The following is a 26239-nucleotide window of genomic DNA, read 5'->3' as shown; positions in this document are numbered from 1 at the left end:
ATGATTTGGCTCTGCCTCTGTCACGTGCCACCTGCCAGCCTGGCGCGGGGATGACTGGAACTGGGGACAGGATGGAACTGTGGGGATGGGGTAGGACTGTGGGGCAGTGGGGCTGACAAGGGGAGCACTGGCTTTGGGGCACCCCCCGTGTGACCGTGGCTGCTTCTGCTTCTGCAGAGTGGGCATGAGAAGCCACTTCAGGGGGTGTTGGGGAAGGTGAGACGCGATGTGCTCATGGCGCCCAGCAGGGTGTGCCATGTGGGGGCAGGGGGAGGTGGCTCCAGACCCTGAGCCTGACCCCAAGAGGGCAGTGGTGCCTCAGCCCCAGCAGCTCTCCGCTTCCCCGCACGTCAGAGATGATCGCTGCCCGCGTGGCTTTTTCCTGTGCGAGTGTTGTGACCCCTGCGCTGGAGGAAGATGGTGTGAACCCTCCCACTGCCCCCCCTTAGAGAAACCACCCAGTATAAAGAAAACAGGCCAAGGGGCTTGCTGTGTTTTCATGCTTTAATTCAGAGTTGTCTGCTGCAGGTACAACTCTGTCTGAACAAAAGGACAAAGGAGACAAGAGTCAAGATCCCTCCCCGCCTCCCCACTTCCCACATCCCCTGAATTCTTCGTGAAGGGGATGGCCTAATATGGGAATGCACTGTGACCCGTTTGCATTGTCCCCTAGGTCAGAGAGGGGGTTGTGAGTTCTCTGGGCAGAGGCCCCTGGGTAGGCCTTGGCCCCAGAACCTTGCAGTTTGTCCCACCCCTCCGCAAAGTGCTGTAAGATACCCCTGCGCTTGTGGCAATTGGGAAGGGTGTGTCAGTGAGAAGCTAAGTGATCCCCTTGGGAGAAATCTACAATAAACTCCACTCAAGCCCAGCTCTCTGTGCAGAGCCCGGGCCCCAGCGTCCAATTCCTGCCTGAGCCTGGACTGGCCGGGCAGTAGTGCCACTCTGGCCCGAGCCCTAGAACTCAGGAGAAGCCACGTCTGGCCGCTAGGCTCCAGAAGGTGGTTCCTGGGGACACTGTTCCTCAGGACCTCATCGGCTCTTGCCAGACGCTGGGGAAAGGGGAGGCCCCAAAGATTTCCGTTTCAGAGGCTGAGGGCAGGAGGAAAAGGTCGCAGCCCAACGGGAGGAGGTATTAGGCAGGAAGGAAAAGGGTCGCTGTGGAGGGTGAGCTCTCTCAGGGGGAGGCCCCGCCCCATCTTTGCCCTCCCAGCCCCATGTGTACCCTGCCTCTTCAGGGCATGGCACCTGAGCAGCAGCTGCCGCACCTCCACCGCCTGGAGCCTCACAGGCAGCCTGCACCTTTGCATAGATGCAGGATCTGAGCACACACACATGCACTCCAGAGCTGGGCCAGGGCCACCGGCCACCACAGTCCCAGGGCCTGTCCCAGGGCTGAGTGGGGAGCTGCTCCCTCCACTGACAAGAAGAAAAGCCCATCGAAGGCCCCAGGAGAACCCCCGAAAGAGAGGACCCTCAACACTGTGGGCCAGGGCCCTCGTGACCCACACCGGTGGTCTCAGGCCAGAACAGGAGTAGACGGCTGCTGCTGGCTACACTCACCTCCTCCACAGGCCTCAGGCCCAACCACAGCCCAGTCCTCCACAGGTGGCTTCTCTAGCAGCAGAGACAGAGTAGACTGTGGCCCCAGCCCTGTCACATCCACCAAAACACAAGACACAATAGGAAGGCCACAGACGCAAGACACAGACAGGAGCAGAGGGGCTTGAAGCTTGACTAAATTCCAGTGGTGAAAAATAGAGAGATTTTATGTTGTCAAATATAGTTCATACATTTCTTTTCTCGGCAAAGCTTTGACTATGTCTAAGGAGACTACGCAGCTCCGTGAGTGCGCGGCACAGGAGGCTGGGTCCGCAGCCAGTCCCGGCTTGGCTTTGGATTGGTTTTGTCCACTGCCCCCTCCGTGGCATGGCCACGGTGTCCTGCGGGGGCAGCCCCAGCCAGGCCTCAGGCATCTGGGTTTGGTTTGGCTGGGCTGGGGCTTATTCCACAAAGGTTGGCTGGTCTGAGGCCCTGACCAAGGCGGGGGGAGCTTTGGAGGCACAAAGCGTGTGGCAGAGGGGGCTCCTGCCCCGAGGGCTGGGCCAGCCGCCCCCTCCCAGTGCGTGCAGGTGCCCCGCCTCACGTGGAGGGCACCGAGCAGAAGGGCAGAGCCCATGAGTTAGGCAATGGCTGTTGGAGCATTGGGGTGAGGGCAAGCAACCTTGGCAGATAACCAGAGTGGCCCTTAGGCCAGAGGGGCGAGTAAGACACAGGGTCCCTCCAAGCCCCCAGAGGTGGGGCCTAGCCTCTGAAGAGTGGGTGGGACAACCAGATGGGTGTAACCCCTGTGGGGGAAGAGGAGTGAGTTTACTTGGTAAAATAATAATGGTAATAAGAATGTCAGCAGCGTGGCTGGGGGACTCAGTATGGTCCCGGGAAAAGAGTTGGGGCAGTGAACTTCCCAGGCCGACTGGCCTTGGGCTGGGAGCAGGGAGGCTGCAGGGCGCCTACCTGCTCTGCCACGCCCCTGCCTAGGAAACCTATCCCAGGACACCCTGCTTTGGCCTGGATGAACATCGTGGCTTCAGTACATGCCATCCTGCGATTCATCCTGCCAGAATCCCCCACCCTCCTCCAGAGGCAGAGGTTTAAGGTTTAGGAACCCTCATCTCAGACAGCAAGCAGCCACCTCACTGGAGACTCTTGGATGGCTGAGAACCAACCCCAAAGTGAACATAGTGCAAAGCAGAAGTTGGGCCCGAGGGCCCCAGAGAAACTCGGGGCAAGTTTCTGGGGGCAGTCATGGCCTCTGGCTTTTTCAGTAAGCTGTGGGTTCCTGAGTCCAGCCCTGCCTCCCAGCCTGCAGATGAGATGGCCTCACCTTGGAAGGCTGGGGGAGCCCCCTTGGGTTTCTGCCCCTGCCTCCTCTTCTTGTGCTGGTGGATTCTCCAGTTGGGAGCTGGGACTCAGGCAGGCCCTCCTACCCCAGCACTGAGCTTGCCGGGCTTAGCTACCTCACAGGAATAACGACTGACACACCCAGAAGTGCCAAGAGGAAATGGATGACGGGAAAGCCTGGGATGAACAGACAGACACAGAACCCACACTGCCCTCCGCCACCTTGCGCCCAGCCCCGTCTCTCCTCCAGCCTGTGGCCTTGACTGAGCTCCTGAGTCCCAAGGTGGGGAGCAGTCTGGGGAGGCTGGAATGCCGGCCGGCCCAGTGGTTCTGGCCTCTGCTCCGAGCCCTGGGTCAGTGATCTGCACTTCAGGCCATGGCTGCCTCCATTTGAGGAGAGAGCACTGGCCCAGGAGCCTGGGCTGCGGGCAAGGTGGCTTGGAAGAGACGGCATGGAGTGAGCAGGGCACTGGACAGGATGGTGCAGGGCAGGGGCCTATGGGCAACTCAAGCCCGGCTTCCCCAGATGAAGACAGCCAGAGACTTCCTGAGCAGGGCTGGCCCTGTCTGAAGAGCCAAGGGGACAGAGGGGCCGGGTTGGCCCTCGCTCCCTCCCCTCCCTGCAATTTGTCCAGCTGGTGTACCTCCTGCCTTGGGTCCCCCTTCCCTGCTCTCCATCGAAGCTTTGGGATGCCTTTCTCCAACCCCTGCTCCTTCCACGAGACTGTTTTAACATCTTGAAAAAAAGAAACAGTTCCACACCCAAAACTAAATAAATAAGATGATGCCCATGGGAGAAGGGAGGGGGGAACGGCATCCCTACAATCAGTGGTCAGGCCGCAGGCGCCGCTGCCGGAATGGGCCCCCTCAGAGCTGGGAGCCGCCGCCCGCTGGGCTGGGACTCGGCTGGCTCAGCGAGCGGCAGCTGATCCTGCGGATGGAGTGCAAGGCCACAGTGCAGCAGCCCCGCAGCAGGGAGCTGATGTTGTAGATGGGCTGGCCCTGGCGCCGCTGGGAGCGGCAAAGCCAGGCCACCGTGGGCACGGCCGGCACCACCACAGCCAGCAGATCCACGATGTAGTGGCGGCTCCAGTAGCTCTTGGGCTCCTTCTCAGCCATGGCAGCCTCCTCCTCCTCTTCCATGGGGCACACCACGCTCACCGACTGGCCAGGGTTGGGGTTGGCACCAGGCCGCTGTGGGGTGGGTCCACGGGTGATGGGCTCTGGGGCCTCTAGCTCATCACCCACTGTCACCACCACTGCTGAGTTGGGGTCTCTGGGCCCTGGAGGGTGGGCATCCAGCTCTGGGCACCTGTCCCCTGACTCAGGGTCTGTCCCACAGACCTGGGCCTGGGTCACTTTCTCCAGGATGGTGTCAAGGTCAGGCTGGTACTGCACGAAGTCTGTCTGGATGGCACGCTCCTGCATGCAGCTGGCCTGCACACCAGCCTCCATGCCACACAGCAGCTTCTCATAGGTGTTGCTGGCAGGGAAGCGGGGGCCCAGGCCGAAGGAGCTGTGCAGCGAGGTCTCCTCGGTGCCACAGTCCACCCCCGACGACAGCAGGCTGCTGGCCTCCAGCGCGTCCGTCCGGCTCAGTGTGTCATCGGCTGCTGCAAAGCCACTGTCTGCCCCATCCTCAGCAGAGCCGCTGGAGGGATCACCCGGCTGGCGGTCACCACAGACAGCCGGGTCACTCAGCTTGGTGTAGGTGGAGCTGCGGGTGAGGGAGCGGGCAGGGGACCCACCGGCTGACTCCCCAGTGCCATCCTCCTTGGCCATGCCATTCTGGGCCACCTCCATGCTGTGCAGCAGCGTCTCCAGCTTCTTGTTCTGGATGTTGATGTCCACGAAGTACTTCTGCAGCCCCTTGTCCTTGTCAATCAGGTTGTTCTTGACAGTGTCGATGACCTGCTTGAGCTGCTTGATCTCCTTTCGGGCCTCCTTCAGGGCCAGCTGGGCCTCCACGCGGTGGCACTCCTCCTCGATCCAGTCCTCCTGCATGCGTGACAGCTGCGTCTTCAGGTCATCAATCTCTGTGTCCCTGCGAGCCGAGGAGACACACACACGCTCACTGCCTGCCTGCCTGGTCTGTCACCGCCAAGGAGAGGCAGGGAGAGGACAATGTTGCCAAGGATGAAGGGCCCTGTGCTGCTGTGGCTCAGAACCCAAAACAGAAGGACAAACTCAATGCCTTCTTATTATAGTGAGGAGTGAGAGTGGCTGGGGAGAGGGGCTGAGGGGTGAAGACAGGAGAAGCCTCTGCCTGGAGAGAGAAGAAAGGTCGGGAGGAGACACCACTCACATTCCCTCCCCCACCCCACCACCCCCAGAATGCAGACGACTCTCAACATTCAAATCCATCATCTAGAGAAGAGACTAGACAACAAAGATCCTCATAAGTTTTATAGCTACTGCTATAAAAACCTAATAAAATCTTAATGTGAAACAACAAAAACTAGGCAGAAAATCTCTGCTCTATAGAAAGTGATGTAGCCTCCTACTACCTACTAAAGCAGGTTGCAGAAAGTTTCAGTGGAGGAATATTTGGCCAGAGACCCCAGGGGAGAGAAACGACAGCTTTCAATGTTGGGGGAGGCTGATGATTTCATATCATCCCTCATGCAGAGCGATGAGAAGTGGTGGGTGGAACGGGAGAGTGGTAAGAACAGGGTGGCTCTCATCTATCCATGCTAGAAGCTTCTTTGTATCTTTGTATCTCCTTGTATCTTGTATCTTAAAGAGGAAAAGCTGAAAAGATCAACGAGAAAGGCATAGAGTTACTCCTGAGCGACGGGGGCAAGCACCAGGTGAACAAGATAGTCGGCAGACTCTTGTCCAGAAATGCTCAGGCTTTTCAAATTCCCGAGTCACAGATGAATCCAGGGGTGCAAGGGGAGGGAGATAAGTTAGAAAAATATGCCATCAGGTCTAGAGGTGAAACCAGAGTGAGACAGAATGGTGACTGATTAACACCAGTGAGGAAGAAGGAAAATCATCCAGGAGACGTCAAACCCTGTCCTGGGCATTTTCGCTCACTTCCTAGTGGCAGCCCACATGAGCCCCCTCAGCCTAAACCCTACATTCCCATCCGTAAAATCTACAAATGCCGTGCCTGTCACTCTGGGGTTCATCAGCCCAGCAGAATGACCATCCCAGATCAAGCACCATATACTTTTCAAAGCCAGATCAGAATTTTCCTTCAGGAAATGGGCCCAGGAATCTCATTCCACAATATGCTGGAGGGACTGGGGGCTGAGGGGATGCAGCGGCCATAAAGGTCAGCAATGGTATCACCTAGAAGGGGCCCATCCACCCATCAGGACACAGCTGGAGCTGCTTAGAGTGCCAATAACAGACAAGGCAACAGGTACTGAGGGGCAGGAGATACTTGGCCTTCACCCTTCCTGCCTCCAGGTGGGGGGCCCACTCTAGGTAACCCTTTTGGCCTCTCACCCTGCTCCTCACTCACACCTCACCCTGGGAGAAAGAGTGAGTTTGAAAGAAGGAACTGGGCATGATCTGCTCAGCCAGTCTCTGCCTCTCTCTCCCTGGGGCCCAGCCAAACCCCAGGGAGCCATGGCTTCGAGCCCTGTCCACGCCTCAGTGGGCATCACATTTGAAGTGCGTCTTGGAGGGTAAGTCTGCCCAGGGAGCAAGATAGAAGGCAGGGCATCTCAAGTAGTGGGGACACAGATACGAAAGCACAGAGGTGCAAAAGCCATGGTGTCTTTGAGGAACAGAAGGTGGGCCACTGCAGGAAGCACAGGCATGAAACTCGATATGGAGAGAGTGTGGGGAGAGTGACAGTATTTCATGTAAAGACCTGCAATGGGTTCCTGTGGGAGTAACAGGCAGACAGTGACCGGGGAGTCAAGGTGTTAGCACACCCACACCGGGGCATCCTGCCCAAACCACACAGGGCAGATGGTCTGCTCTAAGCCATGGGGCTGGCCCTAGAAATGAAGCTGGGAGATGGGCCATCTGCTCCCTGAGGCATTAGTGCAAAAGGCCACGCAGATCCTGGGCATCATTGGGAAGATGAGGGAAAATAAAAATAGAAATCCTCCCTCTGCCGACAATGAAGCTCGCTGAATGCTACCCGTAACCACCTGTAGTTTAAAACCACAACAAATCCAAACCGGATTGGCTGCTTGGCACAGCTGTGGTCAAGAACGATGTGGTCATGCATACAGCGTGATCCCATTTATATGAAATGTCCAGAATAGACAAATCCATAGAGACAGAAAACTTAGTGGTTGCCAGGGACTAGGGTGGTTGGAGAGAAGTTGGCGGTGATTGCTAATGGGAATGGGGTTTATTTTGAGGTGATAGAAATGTTTATGAAATTAGATAGTGGTCATGGTTGCAAAATTCTGTGACTAAACTAACAATCATCTGATTGTACACTTTTGATAGGTGAATTATATGGTATGTAAGTTACATTGCAATAAAGCTGCTGTATTAAAAAAAAAAAAAGAAAGAAAGGAAAAAAGGAGCGATCATCGTGCCTGCTCTGAGCTCCAGCCCCACACAGCACCTTGGCCAGCTCACAATAGGCTGCATGTTTGCATAGACACAGTCCCGAGAAGGATAGTTAAGACAGTGGGAGATCAACGCCCTGAAGTGTAGATCACAAAGATGAAGCCACTGGGCTTGGAGGGTAGAAGCTGGGAGGGTTGGGATTAAGCACTTGAGAATGAGCTCAGGCAGCCTGCGGGGGCTCCTGGGAGACACCTGGGCTGGGGAGGAGCTCAGCAAAAGGCTTCTCATCATCATCCTCCACAGCAGGAAGTAGATGGCTTCTGGGGCCTGAAGTCGAGGTTGGCCACAAGCCCTCTGGTGACTCACTCAGGAGGAAGCGAGGAAGGATAAAGAGTTGTTTCTCCCCCAAAAGAGACAAGTAAGTCAGAGAGAAGCCCTGTGCTCCAACTCCTGGAAGATGGGAGCCAGAGGAAAAGAAGCAGCCAAAGGAGCTGCCAGGCTGAAGCTGGGAAAGGACAGCACAGGCAGGAGGCCCCACAGGACAGGCCCTCATGGGAAACTGCTCCCGCCCGGCCCCCAACAGCCTCCTGGAGCAGTCAAGGTGAGTAGCTGCTGGGGATGAGGGTCTGCAAGTGGGCTCAAATGAGGCTTTGCTGGGAAGGAGAGAGCAGATGGATGCTGGGAGACCCCCAGCCACTCCTCCTTCCAAGAGGCACCCCAGAGCCCCGGTTTCCCTGAGTGTGGAGCTGGTGGGGTACCCCCAGGGCTGCTCGTGGCCACCCGCTCACCGGTCCTGGAGCCGGTCCTGCGTGTCCTTCAGCCGGGCTTTCAGGTGCCGGATGCACACCTCCTTCTGCTGCAGGGGGGTCAGGTACTGCTCCGGGGTCGGGGGCTTGATGCCATGGTTGTCACTGCACAGCGTGTATTTCATGGAGCGCCTGCAAGGGGACGCCCATCATCAGGGAGGGAGGAAGAGGTCAGGCAAGGCACAGGTGCTTTACCTCTGGGGAGCAAGGGGACACCAGCCTCACCATCCCTGGCCACCAGATGCTCCAAGCCAGGCCTCCCACACAAGGCAGGAGAACCCTCAGCCTTCTGGAAGGTGGGTTTTAGTAGAGTTCCTCTAAGTGAAGACCATCATGTCAGGATGCGGGCTTCAGGGCTCCTCTAGTTAGGGCTGGGTGGGGAGATATATCCCAGAGCATATGTGTAAACCTGGAACCAGGCCAAGCACTTGACCAACGCCATCAATCCTTATAGCAGCCCTGAAGTAGGGACTGTCTTCATCTTTTAGAGGGGCCGCTGGCCTCAGAGAGGTTAGCTCTTGCCCCGAGCCCCTCAGACAATCCTGGTAGCGTGCCCCAGAACCCAGGTACCTCGTCTTCCAACCTAGAGAATGAGTTTGAAGGCTGGAAACTGAGGTGTAAGTGGCAGATTCTGGGTCTGCATGGCAGACAAGGACTCACCCCCACACAGCAGGATACATCTCCCAGGTGGAGGCAGAAGCTCTCCTCTCTAGAGCTGACACCCCTCACAGCCTGGGGACAGGGAGGGCAGACACGCGCAGGCACAGCTGTCTCCATATACGCCCTGGCACTCTCACTCCTCACCCCCACTGCATACACGTGGGTGAGCACTACATGCACACACACTTCCTGGGATGTCAATTCCCAGTCCATTCGCACCTGCATGCCCACATACATGGAGACACACTTGTGCCTCGCAGGTACTCACACATACTAGGGCACCAGCCCAGGCACATGTTCACACTTTCACCTCCGGGGGCACATGGGAGCACACACGTGAACACCTGCCGGCTCTGGGCAGGGACCTGTCCACTGCAGTACTCTGGGGTGGCAGCAGGCTGGAAGTGCACTGCTCCCAGCACAGGGCGGCACTGACATGGTGCCCTACCAGGGCAAAGGAGAAGGAATTTCCACCCAGAGGGCAGTCAGGTGCCAGTGGGGGAGGGGAGGGCCAGGCTTTCACGGGGAAGGAGAATGCCCCAATTCCACAACAGACTATGGCCCAGCCAGCTCTATTCTCAGTGTCCTGGCTGCTGGTTGTTTTGCTCAAACAGAAACCTTGGATCTTGGCTTAAAACCTGGGCATGTATCTCGTGACTAGAGACTCAGGCCTTGTTGCCATCCAACTCTGCTCCTTGAGGGGAGAGTGACTGGCAGGTCTAGGGAGGGGCAATGTCCCTTTATGAGCCTGGAAAAGGCAGGCCCTGGTGAGGCCCATTTGCTGAAGCAGCCGAGCTGGAGGCAATTTTAAAAGTTCCATGGAAGCTGTATGGTGTTTACCAAGGAAAAAGTACTTGTAAGTCGTAAACTGTCAAAGAGAAAGTGGTGATAGAAGTGGAATGAGAAGTGGTTTTCTTCTATGTACTCACGTCATGGCCCCTAGGTCAACTCAAGCCAAGTCACGCAGGTCTCCTCTCTGCTTGGCAAGGGGCGGAGGAGTCACCCCTTGGCAAGGGGTGGTAGGAGTGGGGGAACCAAGGTTAGCTAAACTAGTAAGGATTGAGGATTAGAGAGGAAGTAACTATTTTACATTCTTTTCATTTTGCTTTCATGAATATTTTCCCCGATATAAAATTTAACACGTGTACATTTTTAGTCACTAGCTCTTTGTAAAAAAAAAAAAAAATATATATATATATATATATATATACACACACACACACACACTAAAATTAGAAAAAAAATACGCTGTGACGCATGTTTCTCAGCTATTCCTGCCTTGGAAAGCCTGGCTATTTGCAGAGGGGACCTAACTGTGGCCCCACTGCTCACCCAGGGGCAGCAACCCTTGTTGTGGGGAAGAAGACCCTTTGCTGGGAGCAATTCTCAGCCCTGGGGTTGGGATCACCTCCATGGGCTGCAGTTACGAGGTGTGTTACAAAATCTGTTACTAATAGAAAAGATTAAAGTTGCCAATTATATAGTTTTCAAAATGTAAATTAATGCTTTACTCCTGTGTCCCCCAGTCTCTGGGGTGGTGTTACAGCCAGGAGGCTGGGGCATGGGTCCTGCACATGGGTGTTACCCATCACGTGTGTCACGGTAGAAATCTAACAGCTGCTGTTTCAGTGGCTCTGGACATCGCTTCACACAAATGACATCCTCTCCACTGAGTCCTCCCAGGAGGTGCTCCAGCCATGGGAGCCACAGGCTGGGCATCTCCTGGCCTTAAGTCAGATCAAAGCTCTAACAACAGGAGGTATCGGTTATTGGCCAACTAGGATGCACAGGCGGTGTGTAGATATCAAGTCACTGAAGCTTCCGAGTTATTAGCTCCACTTTAAAGAAAGGAAATGGAGGCTCAAGACAGGAAGAGACCAAATCCAGAGCCTATGCTCGTTCCCTACACGCCCCAACCTCCCACTTGTATTTCAATGCTGGGGAAGCAGGACAAGGCCTACCATGACAGCTCTTGCTTCCTAGTCTTCCAGGACCTACAGCTCCCCTACACCTGCTTCTCCAACATGATCCTGCTTTGTGAGTCCGAGTTCACCTCACTCAAGACTACAACTTGGCATCTGCTGCATTCGTAACATTTCGCCTTCCAAGCCAGTTCCACCTCTGCCACTCTCAAAGTGTTCCCCTGAGAAGTGCATGATGGTAGACACTGCAGGCTGCTTCCCAATACTCATCTTGCTTTCTTCCTAGCGGAACCCCCATTTTGTCTGGGGTGGTACTGTTGTGGGGAAGACACTAACTGGCCCTGCAGCTAGAGTTATTCACATGACCCAGTTCTGGCCAGCAAGAACTGGCAGGATTTGGGGGCAAGCTGTCCCTCTCAGAAAAACAATCTCTGAGAAGGGCTTTGGTCCTTTCCACCTGTTCCTTCCTGGAGGGCAGGCCTGATGCCCTGGTGGTACAGAAGCCACCTGTGATGACAAAGACAAAAGCTGTACACCAAGGATGGTGGAGCAGCGGGAGAAGACACAGGGTCCCTGACACTTCAGGGAGCTGCTGACCCCTGGCTCCTTGTTCTGCAAGTATCACCCCTAGTTTGTTTAGGCCACTGTATTTTTTTATGTCCAGCTGTATATTATCATATCCATCTTACAGACAGGAACTGAGGCTCAGAAAGGAGAAATGATCTGCTCAAGGTCACACGGCCAGCGGCTATGTTGGCGTCGGGGGTGGTTAGAACACGACCCTGCTCCCTTACCTCTCCCACCCCAGGACAACCTGTTCCCAGCCAGCAGGGCCAGGCCCAGAGAGGAGGGGCCAATTACCTTGGCGTGGGACTGCTGTCACTGCCCTTGTAGGAGCCAGAATTGCTGCTGCTGCTGAGCGAAGAGGTGCCGTAGGCATCCCGCACACTCACAGGTGGAGAGGTGCGCCTGGAGGCAGGAAGAAGAGGCAGGTGCTCGTTCTGGCTGGCGGGCAGCTGCGGACACTGGGTGAACACTGCCAGGCCGCTGCGGCCCAAAGTGCCCCCGCTTTGGGGTCACCACAGGGGAGAGAAGCAGGGAGAGAGAGACGCACAGACAGGGGTGACAGAACAGACAGTGCAAATCAAGATGGAAAACCAGAAGAAGGCTGGTCCTCCTGGCTCCCCAGGGACAAGAATGGGGGCCGGCAGGGCTGCAGGGCAAGGGTGGGGCCTCATATGCTCTTATCAAGGTCCTCAACTTCTGGGGTTCCCCAAACCCAGGAGAGGAGATCCCTGCATAGACTGAGACAGAGGTGGAGAAGAATGGGGCAGACAGGGGTGGGGACAGGAGGAGGAGCCTCGGGGGTAAAAACCAAGGGACACCAAGTGAGTCTGAGTGGATGACTGCACGATTCCCCTCCAGTCGTTGTGAAAATCAAACAATATTGATGAGGCTACTGCTGGTAGGAATCCAGTGGTTTACACCTTCCGAGAACTCTCACATCCACTGTGTCATTTGAGCCATTAAATAGTTCCAGGAGGAGGCAAGCGTTAGCAAGCCCATTTTAAAGATGGGAATGGGAAATGATTTGCTCAAAGACATATTGCAAGTTGGTGGCAGGTAGAGAGAGGCCCGTGCGCCCTCCTCCCGCCCTCTGAAGCCTAGGCTGTGAGCGAGGGGGAGACTCACCTGCGTGATCCAGCAGAGGTCCGTCTACTTCCTGGCAGGGACATGGCCATGAGGCTGCGGGTCCGAGTAAGGGGTGGGATGGGCGGTATCCCGGGGGCTGAGGAGAGAGGGCGGGTTGGGGGGCCCACAGAAAGGGCCGGGCCAGGCCACGTCATCCTCTCGCTGGGGCCGCTGCCCGGCATGGCTTCTCTTCTCACCCTTCGGCAGGACACCCCAGGAGCGAGGGCCTGGCAGGCCACGGCTGCCTCCACCAGTGAATTGAATGGGGCTGGTGCACAGGTTCCCACCACCCAACTTAAAACCACAACTGTCAGGAGTGGCTAAAAGTAATCAGTCCAACCCTGTGTTCTCCAGATGAGTGAATGTGCCCCAGACAGAGTGAAGGCCGTGCCCAGGGTCACAGAGGCTTCAGGAGCAGGGCCTCCTGACTGCCGGCACCGAGTCTTCTACTCTACGAGCCAGGCCTGCTTCTTCCCCAGGACCCTGATACTCAGACCCACACACCCCCTTGCTGTTCAGTCCTCCCTCTCTGGTAGGGGCTGCAGGCTGTAGGACTCCTGGAGCAGGACCAGGAACCCCAAATTAGGATGGGCTGGTCTCGCCGACCATCAACTTCCCAGTTGGCCCGTGGTTCGGGGCTTCCCGTCTACAGGGGAGACAAGACAGACCAACGTACCAGCACATGTGTAGAAAGACATACGGATACACGAGAAGGTACCATGTCCCTGCCATTCCAAGACATGCCACACGTGTCTCCATGAACGTGCTCAGGCAGCCAGCCCATGACACAGGACATGCAGCCAGGTCCTCCCGCACCCATGCGGCACACAGGCATGCCCACACCCACCCATGCAATGCGCATGCTGGTTTTGGCATCTACCAGGAATGTAGGGGCACAGACTTAAAGCAGATGAGCACTGGGGTGGGTGGGAGCAGAGGCCCTCCGCTGGGGGTGTCCCAGTGGGTGGACCCAGGAGGAAGCGTTCGTGCCTAGAGAGACCCATCACTGGGACTCTTGCTAAGTGGGCAGGTAGACTCAAGCCCCTGGTTCCTGCCCCCGAGTCCTTAGGCTTCTTCCCCGGGTAGAGGCTTGGGTTCCAAGGGCAGCCTTTCCAGGATTTAAGGAGGGGAGAGGCCCCATGCTGGGCTGGATTTTGCCTGTCATGAGGAGGGCTATACTGGGTATTAGCCCAAAGTTACTGGAGTCTGGGGCAGAGTGGGGAACCTGGGCTCTTTGCAGCCAATGTGCTGGTCCTGTGCCAGCTCCAGAGACCTCAGTCCCCTCCTTCCACATTAACAGCAGGGACTGAGGACAGCAGCCTGGGTTACAGGAGACTTGGCTGAGGATGTCATGCCTGGACCTCTCCCCATGCTGGAGGGAAGCATTCACCGAGCCCCACTCCACACCAGACCTCGTGCCAACCACGCTACGTACATTATGCCATTGACTCCTCTCAACAACCCTATGAGGAAGTGCTGTGATTAGTCCCCTTTTACAGGTGAGGAATCGAGTCACCGAGAGGGAAGGGACTTGGCCAAGTCACATCCCAGGTGTGTGGCAGAGCCAATATCGAAACCAGGTCAACATCAGATGCTGAGGGGCTGGATCTCAAACCCCAGAGTCTCTGGCCCGGGGACCACCCCCTTCCCACGTCAGGGCCTCCCCGGAGCCTGGTCATCCCAGCCAGCGGCGGGGCTGCCTCCTGAGTGGACAAAGGCACTACTCAGATGGCCTGTTTCCTGGCGGGGACATAGAATACGGCCTGTTCCCCTGGAGGGTCTGGACACAGCCAGCATTGTCTGCCTGGAGGTGTCGGGTGCTGGGCTGCAGGACCTGCTGACACCACACCTGTCACCTAAGCTGCTTGCCCCAGCTTGGCAATGCTTCCCACTCATCATGCCCCAGTCACCCAGGCAGGGCCTCCTGGAACTGTAGGGCTGGCCCCTAGAGCAGGAACCATGGAGGAGGGGCGATCTGGGGGTAAGAGGACATCAGTGCTCCTCCATGCGTGTGAGGATGGCCGTAAATGGCTCACTGCCTCCTGGGCACAGGAGGATCTTGACCAGGAACAGCTTAGGGTGCAGAGGGGCACATGGGCAAGGGCTCCAAGGATCACCTGCCATTGCCTGAATCTTCAGTGGTGAGGTGGCCATGCTGAGTGCTCTCGTCTGCCGTGGCCCATTACGTGAAGCAGCAATCCTTCAAGGCCGGCTTTGTTACTGCATTTGGGCCCAAGGTCACACCGCTGCAGGTGTGACATGCTCTGGCTTCTGGCCCAGGTCGGCCTGGCTTCACCAACAACTTTCCCACCATCATCCCTGCCCTTCTGGCTTTTGGGAGGATGCGAAAAGGAGGCTGAGCCTTCAGGAGGACTTTCCAGCAGAGGCAGGACTCAGATCTGAGGATGGGCTCTTCCAAGCCAGTGTGAGTGAGTGTTCTAAGGAGCCAGGAAAGTCCAGGCAGAGTGCTAGGCCCAGTCCTGGGAGGCAGGCAAAATGCCTGGTTTGTCTTGGAGCTGCGTGTGGCCTTGCTACAATGAGGGCCTTGTCCCAGCTGTCCCTGCCACTATCTTGCTTGGCAACCCCACACCTGCCTCCTCTTGAGTTCCCTCTTCCTTCCTCCCTGGCCTGGGGGAGGGAAGGGGGTGGCACTTGTACCTGCGTATAGCTAACAGTCTCCTGGGCACCCAGAGCCAGGTATTCATTAGGGACAAAGGTGGAAGAGGCATTTCCCCTGCTGGGATGGGACCTTGCAGGCCGGGTCCCTCATGGGAGGGCAGAAGCCACCCAGGCCCAAAGGGAGCCACCTCTCAGGATCCTACTCAGAAAACTCAGTGTGCATCCTGTGCTCTCTCAAGTCCTCCCTCCCTTCTAGGCCCTAGCAAGGAGGCAGGTTGCCATGGTGTTTGTCACCACGCCACCTGCTTAGCCTGGAGTCCCGCAGGCCTCTCCCCAGGTGGCCAGAGGCTGCCACTTGGAAAGGAAGGTAGAAAGAAAACCCTTAACTGTGGGAAGCTGGGCTGATAGTCTCTCATCACTTTAACCCCAGAGTAAACCCAGCCCCTGCCCTCACTGAACTTCCCTCCACTTCCCCATCTTGTCCACTCCATAGCAACCCTGCTGCATCCACTCCTTTGACTGCTCCCTCAAATGCTCAACACTTCCTAACCCCCCCGACAATGGGGGTCCAGGGAGCATGAGACTAATGACTGCAGAAGTCAATATGAACTGATCTGGGCTCAAATGCCAGCTCTGGCACCCTTCAGCTGCATGCCTTGGGCAAGTCACCCACTTCTCTGAGCCTCACTGCCCATATCTGTAATAACTGGGGCTCTAATGAATGCACCTCATATGGTTACTGTGAGAATAACATAAAATAATGTGAGTATGGGGCTTGGGTCAGTGCCTATCACACAATAAACACTAAAACATGGGAGCAGCCAGTATTTTGGAAGTAACATGAAGTGAGCTTCAAAACAGAAACATATTCAAGGCATGATAGTGTCTTCAGGAGGATCCAGGAACGCTTCTCTACACAATAAATTTGCACTGGGTCTTGAGGGATGAATAGGAGTTCACCAGGTGGCAGCAGAAAATGGGAGGGAAGGAGAAGGCTGGACACAGGCAGTGAGTGACAGCTGGCTGCTCGGAAACTAGGGAGCCTGTTGAGGGCAGAAGTACAGTGGGAGTGAGGCTGCAGAAGGAGGGGGGCAGGCCACACAGAGCCACTTAAGCCAGGATCTTGTCCTGTGGGCAACAGGAAGCCATGCAAGTGCTTTATAGGAAAGGGGCACAATCATATTTGCATTTTAGAAAGTTCCTGATAGGGAGCCTGTGTGGAGAGGGAGGGATACCAGATACCAGTTAGGAGGTTACCAACCAGGGGAGAAATTAGGAGGGCCTGGGCCAGGGTCATGGCAGGAACAATGGAGAAAAGGGCCTGGACCCTGTTCAAAATTCCTTGGAAGTCCCAGATTAGGTAAAAATCAGAGCAAAGCTCTTGATGTGGGTGTTTAAGGCCCTCTCATCTACACCCTTTCCAGCTGGCTCTCTGATACATCCAGGAGACCTTGGCTAGTCACTCTCAAATCTGCGTCTCTACATGGGCTGTTTGTCCCGTCTACAGCATCTTCCCTGCCTGTCCTCAGGCATACATTGCACTCTTTCTTTAGGTCCCACCCACAGCCTTTCCACCAGTGACTTCTCCTATCACTTACTGTCTTGACCACTTAGCATGCTATGCCTTAGACTAAAACTCAGGGAACACCATCCCCTGGGAAATTTCATAAAAACAAACACAATCAACACACAACTGTTGGTAATACAATGGTTTAAACAAGCACATTGAATAGACCAAAGAGTCAGATTAGATGGTCTCTAAGGTGCTCTGGATCTAACATTCTCTAATTCTAGAGCTGTCAATGAAATTATGGGCTTCTAATTGATGCTTCTTTCTCCTTCATTACTAGGACTTTTGGGTCTCAGTTTCCACATATGTAAAATTAGGAAGCTCCATTCTTCAAAGAGACATGATAGCATTTTACCCAATCAACAGTCATGGGGGAAAAACCAGGTGCTTGGGTTAATCTAATATTCCAGCTAAGCAAAAGTCCCTGTATGTACTATAATTTATCTTCTTTCAAAGAATTAGCCATTGATACAAGAAGAAAGCTATCCTAAAATCCGAGGGAACAGAACAATCTGTGTCTGATGACTCAAACCACTGACAGCTGTGGAAAGCAGAGCATTGCAATCAACAGAGCAGAACTTGGGAGGGATCCTCTCTTTGCCAAGGCAACACTAGAACGCAGAACATTCCACCCATCAGACAGCAGAGCGCCTGGTGCTCCTAGAATGCTAATGCAGAGAGGTGGGAATAGAAGACAGGCCTGGGAGTGTTCCAGCAGCCACACTCTAGATCTCAGAAGATTAGCACTACCAGGGCTATTCACAGCTGAGGAGTTCAGTAAACCCTGCATTGGCTATGGCCTCATCAGCCACTATGTGCCTCTGCTCCTCCTTTGTCAACAAAACCTAGGATCTTCCTTCCAGGACTTGCTGGCATTTCTCCAGCTTGCTTCCTGTTTCCCACACAAGCCACCCTCAAAGCTGGGACCACAGATGAGGCGCCATCCGACTTCTTCTCACTGTTGTGGCAACCCCAACACAACGGCAAGGCAGACCCACAACTTGGCCAAATGCTGTGAGGAGCTTCCCCAGGCAACCAGCATAGGTTGATGGCTGAGGCAGCTGCTACACAGGATGTGTCTCCAGTGATTAGACTCAGATTCCAGAGCTGAAGGGCATCAAGCCTAGGTCTTCAAACCACCCAAGAGGACTTGCCTCTGCACCTACTGAGAGGGGTGGCTTGGGCCTCCTTCCCCATTTCACCTGAAGAGGCTCCTCTCGTATGTATTTTACATATGGAAGGTGTGAAGTAAGACTACTTTTTAAAAAGGATTTTTCAGGTTAAAAATCTATGGAATACTTATTTTCCACAATGAGATATTGCTTCACATTCACTAGGATGGCTAGCATAAAAAAGATGGACAATAACAAGCGTTGTCAAGGATGTGGAGAAGTTGGAACTCTCATGCATTGCTGGTGGGGATGTAAAATGACGCTGCTGCTATGGAAAACAGTTTGGTGGTTCCTCGAAAAGTTAAACATAGAATTGCCATATGAACCAGCAATTCCACTGCTAGGTATATACCCCAAAGAATGGAAAATAGATGCTCAAACAAAAACTTGTATAAGAATGTTCACAGTAGCACTATTCTCAATAGCTAAGAGGTGGAAATAACCCAAATGTCCACCAATAGAAGAATGGATAAACAAAATGTGATGCGTCTATGCAATGGAATATTTAGCTATAAAAGGAATGAAGTATTACTGATCCATGCTACAACATAGATGAACCTTGACAACATTATGCTAAATGAAAGAAGCCAGATACGAAAGGCCGCATATTGCATGATTCCATTTATATGAAATATCCAGCACAGGCAAATGCACACAGACAGAAAACACACTGGAAGGGAAGAAGGAACAGGGAATGACTGGTAATGGGAATGGAGTTTCTTCTTTGGGAAGATAAAAAACGTTTTAGAAGTAGCTAGTGGTGATGGTTATATAATTTTGTGAGTATCCTAAAATCCCTCAATTGTACATTTTAAAATTTTAATTTTTTTTTTTTGAGACAGAGTCTCGCTGTGTCGCCCAGGCTAGAGTGCAGTGGCACGATCTCAGCTCACTGCAACCTCCGCCTCCCGGGTTCAAGTGATTCTCATGACTCACCCTATCGAGTAGCTGGGATTACAGGCACGCACAACCACACCTGGCTAATTTTTGTATATTTTAGTAGAGATGGGGTTTCTCCATGTTGGCCAGGTTGGTCTTGAACCCCTGGCCTCAAGCAATCCACCCACCTTGGCCTCCCTGCTCCCAAAGTGCTGGGATTACAGGTGTGAGCCACTGCATCTGACTATTAAAAGGATAAATTTTATGGAATGTAAATTATATCTCAATAAAAAACAAATTTTTAAAAACACATATGATATATATTTAATTTTTTTTTAGAGCCAGGGTCTTACTCTGTCACCTAGGCTGGAGTGCAGTGGCAAAATCATAGCTCACTGCAGCCTCAAACTCCTGAGCTCATGCGATCCTTCTGCCTCAGCCTCTCCAGTAGCCACCTCACCTGGCTAATCTATTTTTTACTTTTTTTAAAGGTGGGGTCTCGCTATGTTGCTCTTGGAGGTCTCAATCTCCTGGCCTCAAGCCATCCACCAGCGTCACCTCCTGAGTTGCTGGGATTACAGGTGTGAGCCACCATGCCCCTGACTCCATTGTGTGTGTGTGTGTGTGTGTGTGTGTGTGTGTGTGTGTATTTAAATGAACCGTTGTATTAATAAAAAGACAGGCATGGTCCAGAAAGGGGTAGAGACTCTCCCAGAATGGCTCAGCAAGTTGCAGCAGAAGGGGAGCAAGAGCCAGTGCCCCCCCTCTACCTGACTTCAGATAGCTGGGCCCAGGATGCTTCCCTAGACTTTGGGTCAGCCTGGAGGAGACTGGTAGCTGAGGCTGCCCCTAAAGCTCTTGCATATTCACAACTTCGTTGAATCCTCACACAGATTCCCCATAGAGGGAGGCCAGGTAGAGACTAGTCCATCTGATCTATGGGAAACCTGAAGCCTCAGAGGTTACAAGAGTCACCAAGGGCTGGACCCTGGATTTCCAGGTCATGGGCACCTGCATTTCTACTGCATCATGAAGGTCTCATAATACAGTAGACCTGGGACACTTATCATTCTGCTGCATAAAAGAAAAAACCTACTTTTCCATGAGACTCTAAGATACCACAGTGGAGATGAGCAGGTATATACCTGCATTTTGGGCTGGTCATACTTCCATAAAAGCAGGGCATCACAGACATAAGAGGTAAGCATACTATAGAAAGTCGTTTAAAAAGAAATTCTTGGCCAGACACGGTGGCTCACACCTGTAATCCCAGCACTTTGGGAGGCCGAGGTGGGCGGATCACCTGAGGTCAGGATTTCAAGACCAGCCTGGCCAACATGGCAAAAACCTGTCTCTATTAAAAATAGAAAAATTAGCTGGACGAGGTGGTGGGTGCCTGTAATCTCAGTTACTCGGGATGCTGAGACAGGAGAATATCTTGAGCCTGGGAGGCGGAGGTTGTAGTCAGGTGAGATCACGACATTGCACTCCAGCCTGGGCGACAGAGTGGAGACTCCATCTCAAAAAAAAAAAAAAAAAAAAAAAAGAAATTCCTCATGTGCCTTCTCCCTAACTAGTGACTTTCCCTGTTCCTCTGAGAATCAGCCTCGCAGGCAAAGGAGAAGCCCTTTCCATGAGGAGCACTGCTCTTTCCTCTTCCAACAACTGCTGCGTCCCACCCAGCAGCCCAGCTGCTGTGCAAGCCCACCACTGAGAGACCCTCAGCTCCTCTGAGCCATATCACATCGTCCATCTTGGTGACCTTGGGTCTTTGACCTCTGTTCATCTCAGCTGTCTCATGCATTCACTCAGGAAGGCGCCACCTTCCTGGCCCTGCTGTCTCTTTGGGATCCAACCAAGGTAATGAATGGAGGGATGGGGGCAGTTCTTGGGAAATTAGAGGACTGAACATTTCTTGCTATCACTATTACCTGTCGAAGGAGATCTCTCTTTTTCCCTTCATCAGAAATAATTCTTGCTTTATCACCTCAGCGGACATCAGCAGGCCCAGGCATGAGTGACTCTGAAATGACTGGCAAACTCTGCTAGGCCAAGTGACCTGGGCTGGCTTTCCAGGGCAATGTCTGGCAGGCCTCCCGTCTGGGTAGGGAGTAGTAGGGGGAACACTGGTTCCCATGCTTCCACCATCCCAGCTGCTCCACGGCTGCCCCTCTGCAGACACCCATGGAGAAATGTGAGGAACGGAGGGGCAGTGGTGCCAGCCCCAGCTTGGTGGCTGCCTGGCAAGTGGCTCCCGGCAGATGGAGGCCCTTCAGCAACCTTGGCCACAGCATATGCTTCCCTGGGCTTCCTGACTGATAGAGCTGTCAAGCCTCAGTCCGGCTTCTCTCCCCTCCCCCTTCTCCCAAGCTTCCAACTCTAAAGCATCACAGGATGAGGAAAATGGTGAGACTTCCATCCCTATAAATTCTCATTTTTTCCAGATTTCTGCCTTGATTCTTTGGATCCTGGATGTAAGATTAGGTAAATGCCTAATCCCCTGGCATTTACCCCAAGTACCAACAGGGACTAACACACTCTCAGAATCACAATGGAAAGGATCTGGAGTAGACCTCATCACAACCTATCATTCTATAGAGAAAGAAACTGAAACCCAGAAAAAGCATGTTAGTTGCCTGAGGTTACCCAGAAAGTCAGGGACAGAGCCTGGGCTTGGGGCTAGATTCCTGAATCTATCAGTGAAGCTTCTGTACCACAACCCTTGCCCTCACCAGGGCAAAAATTAAGGAAAAAAAAGAACAAAGGGAACCTTTTCAAGTAAAGAAATCTTGGAAGGAAGGCCTACAGGTATGACAGAAGTCCTGACCATTTTAAGGCAGCTCATAAATGACATGCAATAAAATATGCATTGAAACAGAGGCCCAGGGAAGAAGGGAATATCCATGCTGATCACAAATACATGGTGGCAATAATGATATTGAGATTCAATTCCAAGCTTCCTGGCCACTGATGCCAAAAGGGAAAGTATGCTCAGTCTTATTGTTCTCATGGTTATGGGAGGGCAGGAAGAAAATTGGTTCTTTGGGAGAAATAAAGATCTCCCTAAAAGGAATGTTAAAAGGAACACTTTTGCACGGGGTTGGCTGCAGGGCAAGATGATGGTCCACTGGGAGTCGGCAAAGTGGGTCCCAAGGAAAGATGGTGCCCTCAGAGCTCCCCAAAGTTGCCCTGTGTGTGCTGTGCTTTGCTCACGTCAGATTGAAGAACACATGGAACACACAGACCAAAGGACTGAAGGGATGTGGAGATGTCATCTGCTCTGCCTGCGACAACAGCCCCTTTCCACAGACAAAGCCCCCACCTAGCCTGAGATCAGAGAGCTTCCTCGTTCCTGGTAATACAAAACAAGAAACCACATAAAACCACTCACGCTGTCTCTTGCACTTGCATTCTCTCCCTGTCACTTGTGCACACACACTCTCTCTTGCTCTCTTGGCATTTCATGACAATCGAGTCCCAACTGCCACATTTTCTAGATAGAAAAATGAAGACTTGCCAAAGGCCACAATGGAGCCATAGAAGCAGGGCCAGCTTATTCTAATAATCCCGCCAGCAGTTCCAGGCATGCCGCTCCTGTTGGAAGCCAAGGTTCATCTATCTTCCTGCAGCTCCCAGGGGCTCAGCAGGGAGACATGGAGCCCAGCGCACCCAACCGTGCCTGTTTCAGCCCAGGAGCCTATCTCACAGCAGCTCCTTCATCTCTCCTCCCAGCTCCCTTCTCCCTCTCCGGCTGCAGCTGCCCTGTCCTCAGCAGCTGATCCCTGTCCACCTGATTCCCAGTGGTACTTCCCATGCCATGCTGAATTCTTTCACCTTCAGTAAGATCCAGGGCCTCAACAGTGCCCAGTGTCGCTCACACTTGCTGGAAGAGGGTGGGTGATTAATAAATGCCTCTCCTAATAAGTTTTCCTTCTCTGGAGAAGCTGCCCTACCTCTTAATTTAGCCAAAGTGAAGCATTCTAAAATGTTTTAAAAGGGAGATTCTACAAACTACTATGTCCTATTTTAAAGGCCCTTTATCTTTTTTCTTTTTTTGAGATGGAGTCTCGCTCTGTCGCTCAGGCTAGAGTGCAGTGGTGCAATCTTGGCTCACTGCAACCTCCGCCACCAGGGTTCAAGCAATTCTCCTGCCTCAGCCAGTAGCTGGGACTACAGGTGCCTGCCACCACCCCTGGCTAATTTTTGTATTTTTAGTAGAGACGGGGTTTCACCATATTGGCCAGGATAGTCTCAAACTCCTGACCTTGTGATCCACCTGCCTTGGCCTCCCAAAGTGCTGGGATTACAGGCATGAGCCACTGCACCCGGCCACCCTTTATCTATCTCAGAATGAGTTTTCCCCTTTTGCCGACAGGCAGACTAACCCGACAGAAAGAAACCACGGCTTGAGCATCAAATGTAACTGAATTTTAGATCCAATATGACTGGATTTGGAACTCTGAATTCCAAACTCCACCACCCACCATCTTTATGACAGTGGGAATGCCACTTTACTCCTCTAAGCCTCATTCTCCTTATCTCTCAAATGGGGCTAATTACAGTTGTGCATGAGTATAATCACAATGAGCAATAACACGTGTGAAATGCCTAGCAAGGACCTGGCATAGGGACAGCACTCCGTAAATAGCAGTAATTATTTATTCGCCTGAATATATTCTTATTCTCAATGTTATTCATGTATATTACATCTTTCTCCCTGTCCAAAATCTTAATCTGAAATACTATACTCGTTTGTATCTGAGAGGTTCCTGACTACAGATTCATTTTATGCTTTCCTAAGTCTACTTGCAAAAAAAGAAAAGGACAGAAAAACCCTAAACCGGTCATTGTCTACCAAACAACAGGATTTCAGGACACCGCCACTTTGGTCTAACAGAGTATCTCAAAATTAACACATCCAAAATATGAATTTCTGATTTTGCCTTAAAAATCTGTTTTTCTGCAGCTTCCCTCATTTCAGTGAATGGCAATCCCATCATTCCAGTCGGGTAGGCCAACACTCTCACGTCTATCAGAAAAGCCTGTCAGCTTTTATTCCCTGCACAGTGTATGCATTTTACAGATAAGGAAACTGAGGCGACACAGTCACAGAATCTGACACCTTTCGGCATCTTCACTGCTCCATCCCTGGTCCAAGCCACCATCTCTCTCCTGGATGATGCAGGTCTCATTATCTCCTACCAACTCTACCCAGCAGCCAAAGGGATCCTTTTAGAACACAAATTGGATCAGGTCATTCCTCTACTCAAAACCCCTCCAACGGTCCTTCCTTTCAATAGAGGCTAAAGCCTTTTCTTCGGCTGATGTAAAGTTCTGTGCATCCCTCCCCTGACCCCCGCTTATCTCTTTGACCTCATCACCTCTCCCCCTCATTCACTCTGCTCTAGCCACCCTGCCTTCTTCCACATCCCCTCATCAGGGCCTCTGCACATGCTGTTCCTTCTGCCTGGAATGCTCTTCTCCCAGATCTCTGCCCCGTGTATTCTCTCCCGCTTCAGGTCTTTGCTCCAAGGTCACCCTCTCAGTGAATCTTCTCTGACCACTGTGTTTAAAATACAACCCCTCCTCCTACAGCACTCCTCTTTCTTCCCATGCTTCGTTTTTCTCTGCCGTCCTTAGCAACAGCTAACATATTTATGTATGTATTTATTTTACGTCTTTAGAATATAAGCTCCAGAGAGGTAAGGATAGATGCCCATTTTATGCTTTATTTAGTCCCTTATGCCTAGACTAGTGTCAGGCCACCACAGGCCCTCAATAAATCTTTGCTGAATGAATAAGGGGGTCTGCACTGATCTGGGTTGATGTTACCACCCAAGTAAGTGCAGGCCTCTTAGCAAGTCAACAAAAGGGGGGAAAAAAAGCTTTGTGGTACTTTGTTTATATTATTCTAGTCCTTTCTACACACAGTGTTCTATTTAGTGAGCTTGTCTCTCCTGCTAGGTTATGAGCTGGAAGAGTTTTATTCATCTTTGAAAAAATAGCACCAGAGGGTCCCCTCTAAGGGCTGTAATGACTATATGCAAGAGCTCAGCTGGGAGTTGTGTGCCCTCAGGCCCATCAGTATCAGGACCAATTTCCTTGTGTGTACATGAGGTTAATCATTGCCATGACAACGAAGGGAGGTTGTGCTGCTGAGCATATACAGCAAGCCCTTGGTACACAGTGCATGTCACAGCTGGGATAGGATTTCTAGAAGGTAGCTGGACAGAGCCTTTGAAGGCTAAGTATTGGGCAAAGGCGAGCCTGGGGGTCCAGAAAAACAAACTTAGGGCCTTCTCCTCCTTCTCAGCAGATTGACCTTCTTGCTGTCACATCCCCGGGTCCTATTCTGCCCAGCACTGGCCCTAGCAAGTGTTTGTAGACCAGGAGTCCAGGTATCAGAAGGTGCCTACCTTCGGGGTAGGAAGGTGCTCAGAGACAGGTGACTACGGAGATTCCAAACTGGCAGCCCACGGCCGTATCATGCTTGAAGACCTGCATGTATATGTATTCCAATTCAGTCGATATTTATAAACTGAGAGATTTCATATTTTTTTAAAATCCATGTTTTCTGGCTTGTCTCAAACAAATTAAAAGATCTTTCAGCTCTGTGCCTGCATTCCTGCATGGCAATGATTGTCTGAGACTGAGAAGTTGTTCCTTTCTGTCAGAGTTCTTACCAGAGCTCTTGCTCTTATAACTGGTCTGTGTTGTTTGTTAGTGGCATGGCATTGGAGCTTGGAGTCTCTTTTCTGGTCCAGTCTCATTTTATAGGTAGAAGATCTGAGGTCAGCGTGGGGGTGGGTGGCACTTGCCCAAGGCCCCCAGTAAATCAGCAGTGGGGCCAGGACTGCAACCCCAGGCTTACGGCTCTGAATCCAGGGCACTGGGATGTACAAGGAGGCTGAGAATGCAGCCTTGCAATGTTCTTTTGGTTGGTTCCCAGCTGTCAGGTAAGAAGAATGGGCTACTTGGGCTGAGGGGGAAATCCTTTTCAGAAAAGGCTGGTGGGGCCAGGGAGGTAAAGCAGAGAGCACCATCTCTGGCTGCATGCAGCTAAAGCCTCTCTTCTTCCCACTTGCTGGCAAACACTGATCTCCCCGACCTTGTAAAATAAACTCAGGGGAAAGGCTCAGCCTACACTGGCTCTGTGGACATAGCACTCTCAAGTGTCCCTCTCACTCCCCTTTCCCGAGAGCAGGCATCCTAGGGGCCCCTGATAGGATGTAAAGAGCAGGGGCTTTGTCCTAGGGTAGAATCAAGCTGGAAACCTAGTTCTTAGCATAGGGCTGACCACGAGCTTTAACTTCATCTGTAAAACGGGGTTTCAGTTGTGAAGACTGAACTGAGTGGTGCATGCAAAGAGCCTGGCACACACACTGCTGGATGAACAGTAATTTATTTCCCGTATGTTATAAACCAAGGCCCAGAGACAAATGAATAACTTATACCAGAAAGGTGCTGAACTAAAATGGGCTCCCTTAGCTCCAACTGGGTAATTTTTAAGTTTTAAATATAGTTGTAAAAGTAGTA

The 26239-nt window shown here is 52.6% G+C and overlaps 1 protein-coding gene across 16 annotated transcripts in view; it reads right to left on the bottom strand.

Moving 5' to 3' along the window:
* Positions 1–490: 490 nt before the first annotated feature.
* Positions 491–26239, bottom strand: part of SNPH (syntaphilin) — a 42743-nt gene continuing 16994 nt past the window's right edge. For 2 of the 16 annotated variants that reach the window (XM_008974727.4, XM_034947493.2), the window contains 4 exons: positions 12464–12560; positions 11633–11839; positions 8172–8321; positions 491–4942 (listed from right to left, as the gene is read on the bottom strand). In XM_008974727.4, the coding sequence (XP_008972975.2) occupies positions 3766–4942; positions 8172–8321; positions 11633–11839; positions 12464–12513 (1584 nt within the window). In that variant the 5' untranslated portion in view covers positions 12514–12560 and the 3' untranslated portion in view covers positions 491–3765. Of the gene's footprint in view, positions 4943–8171; positions 8322–11632; positions 11840–12463; positions 13110–13898; positions 13927–14580; positions 16126–25119; positions 25202–26239 lie in introns of those variants that run through there. The other 14 variants (XM_003821259.4, XM_034947498.2, XM_063600962.1 and 11 more) reach the window with 13 other exon arrangements.

Source organism: Pan paniscus, chromosome 21 (genome assembly GCF_029289425.2).
Source record: "Pan paniscus chromosome 21, NHGRI_mPanPan1-v2.0_pri, whole genome shotgun sequence".
NCBI lineage: Eukaryota > Metazoa > Chordata > Mammalia > Primates > Hominidae > Pan > Pan paniscus.
Note: the sequence above shows the minus strand (reverse complement) of the source record. Positions and strands in the feature narration are given on the sequence as shown.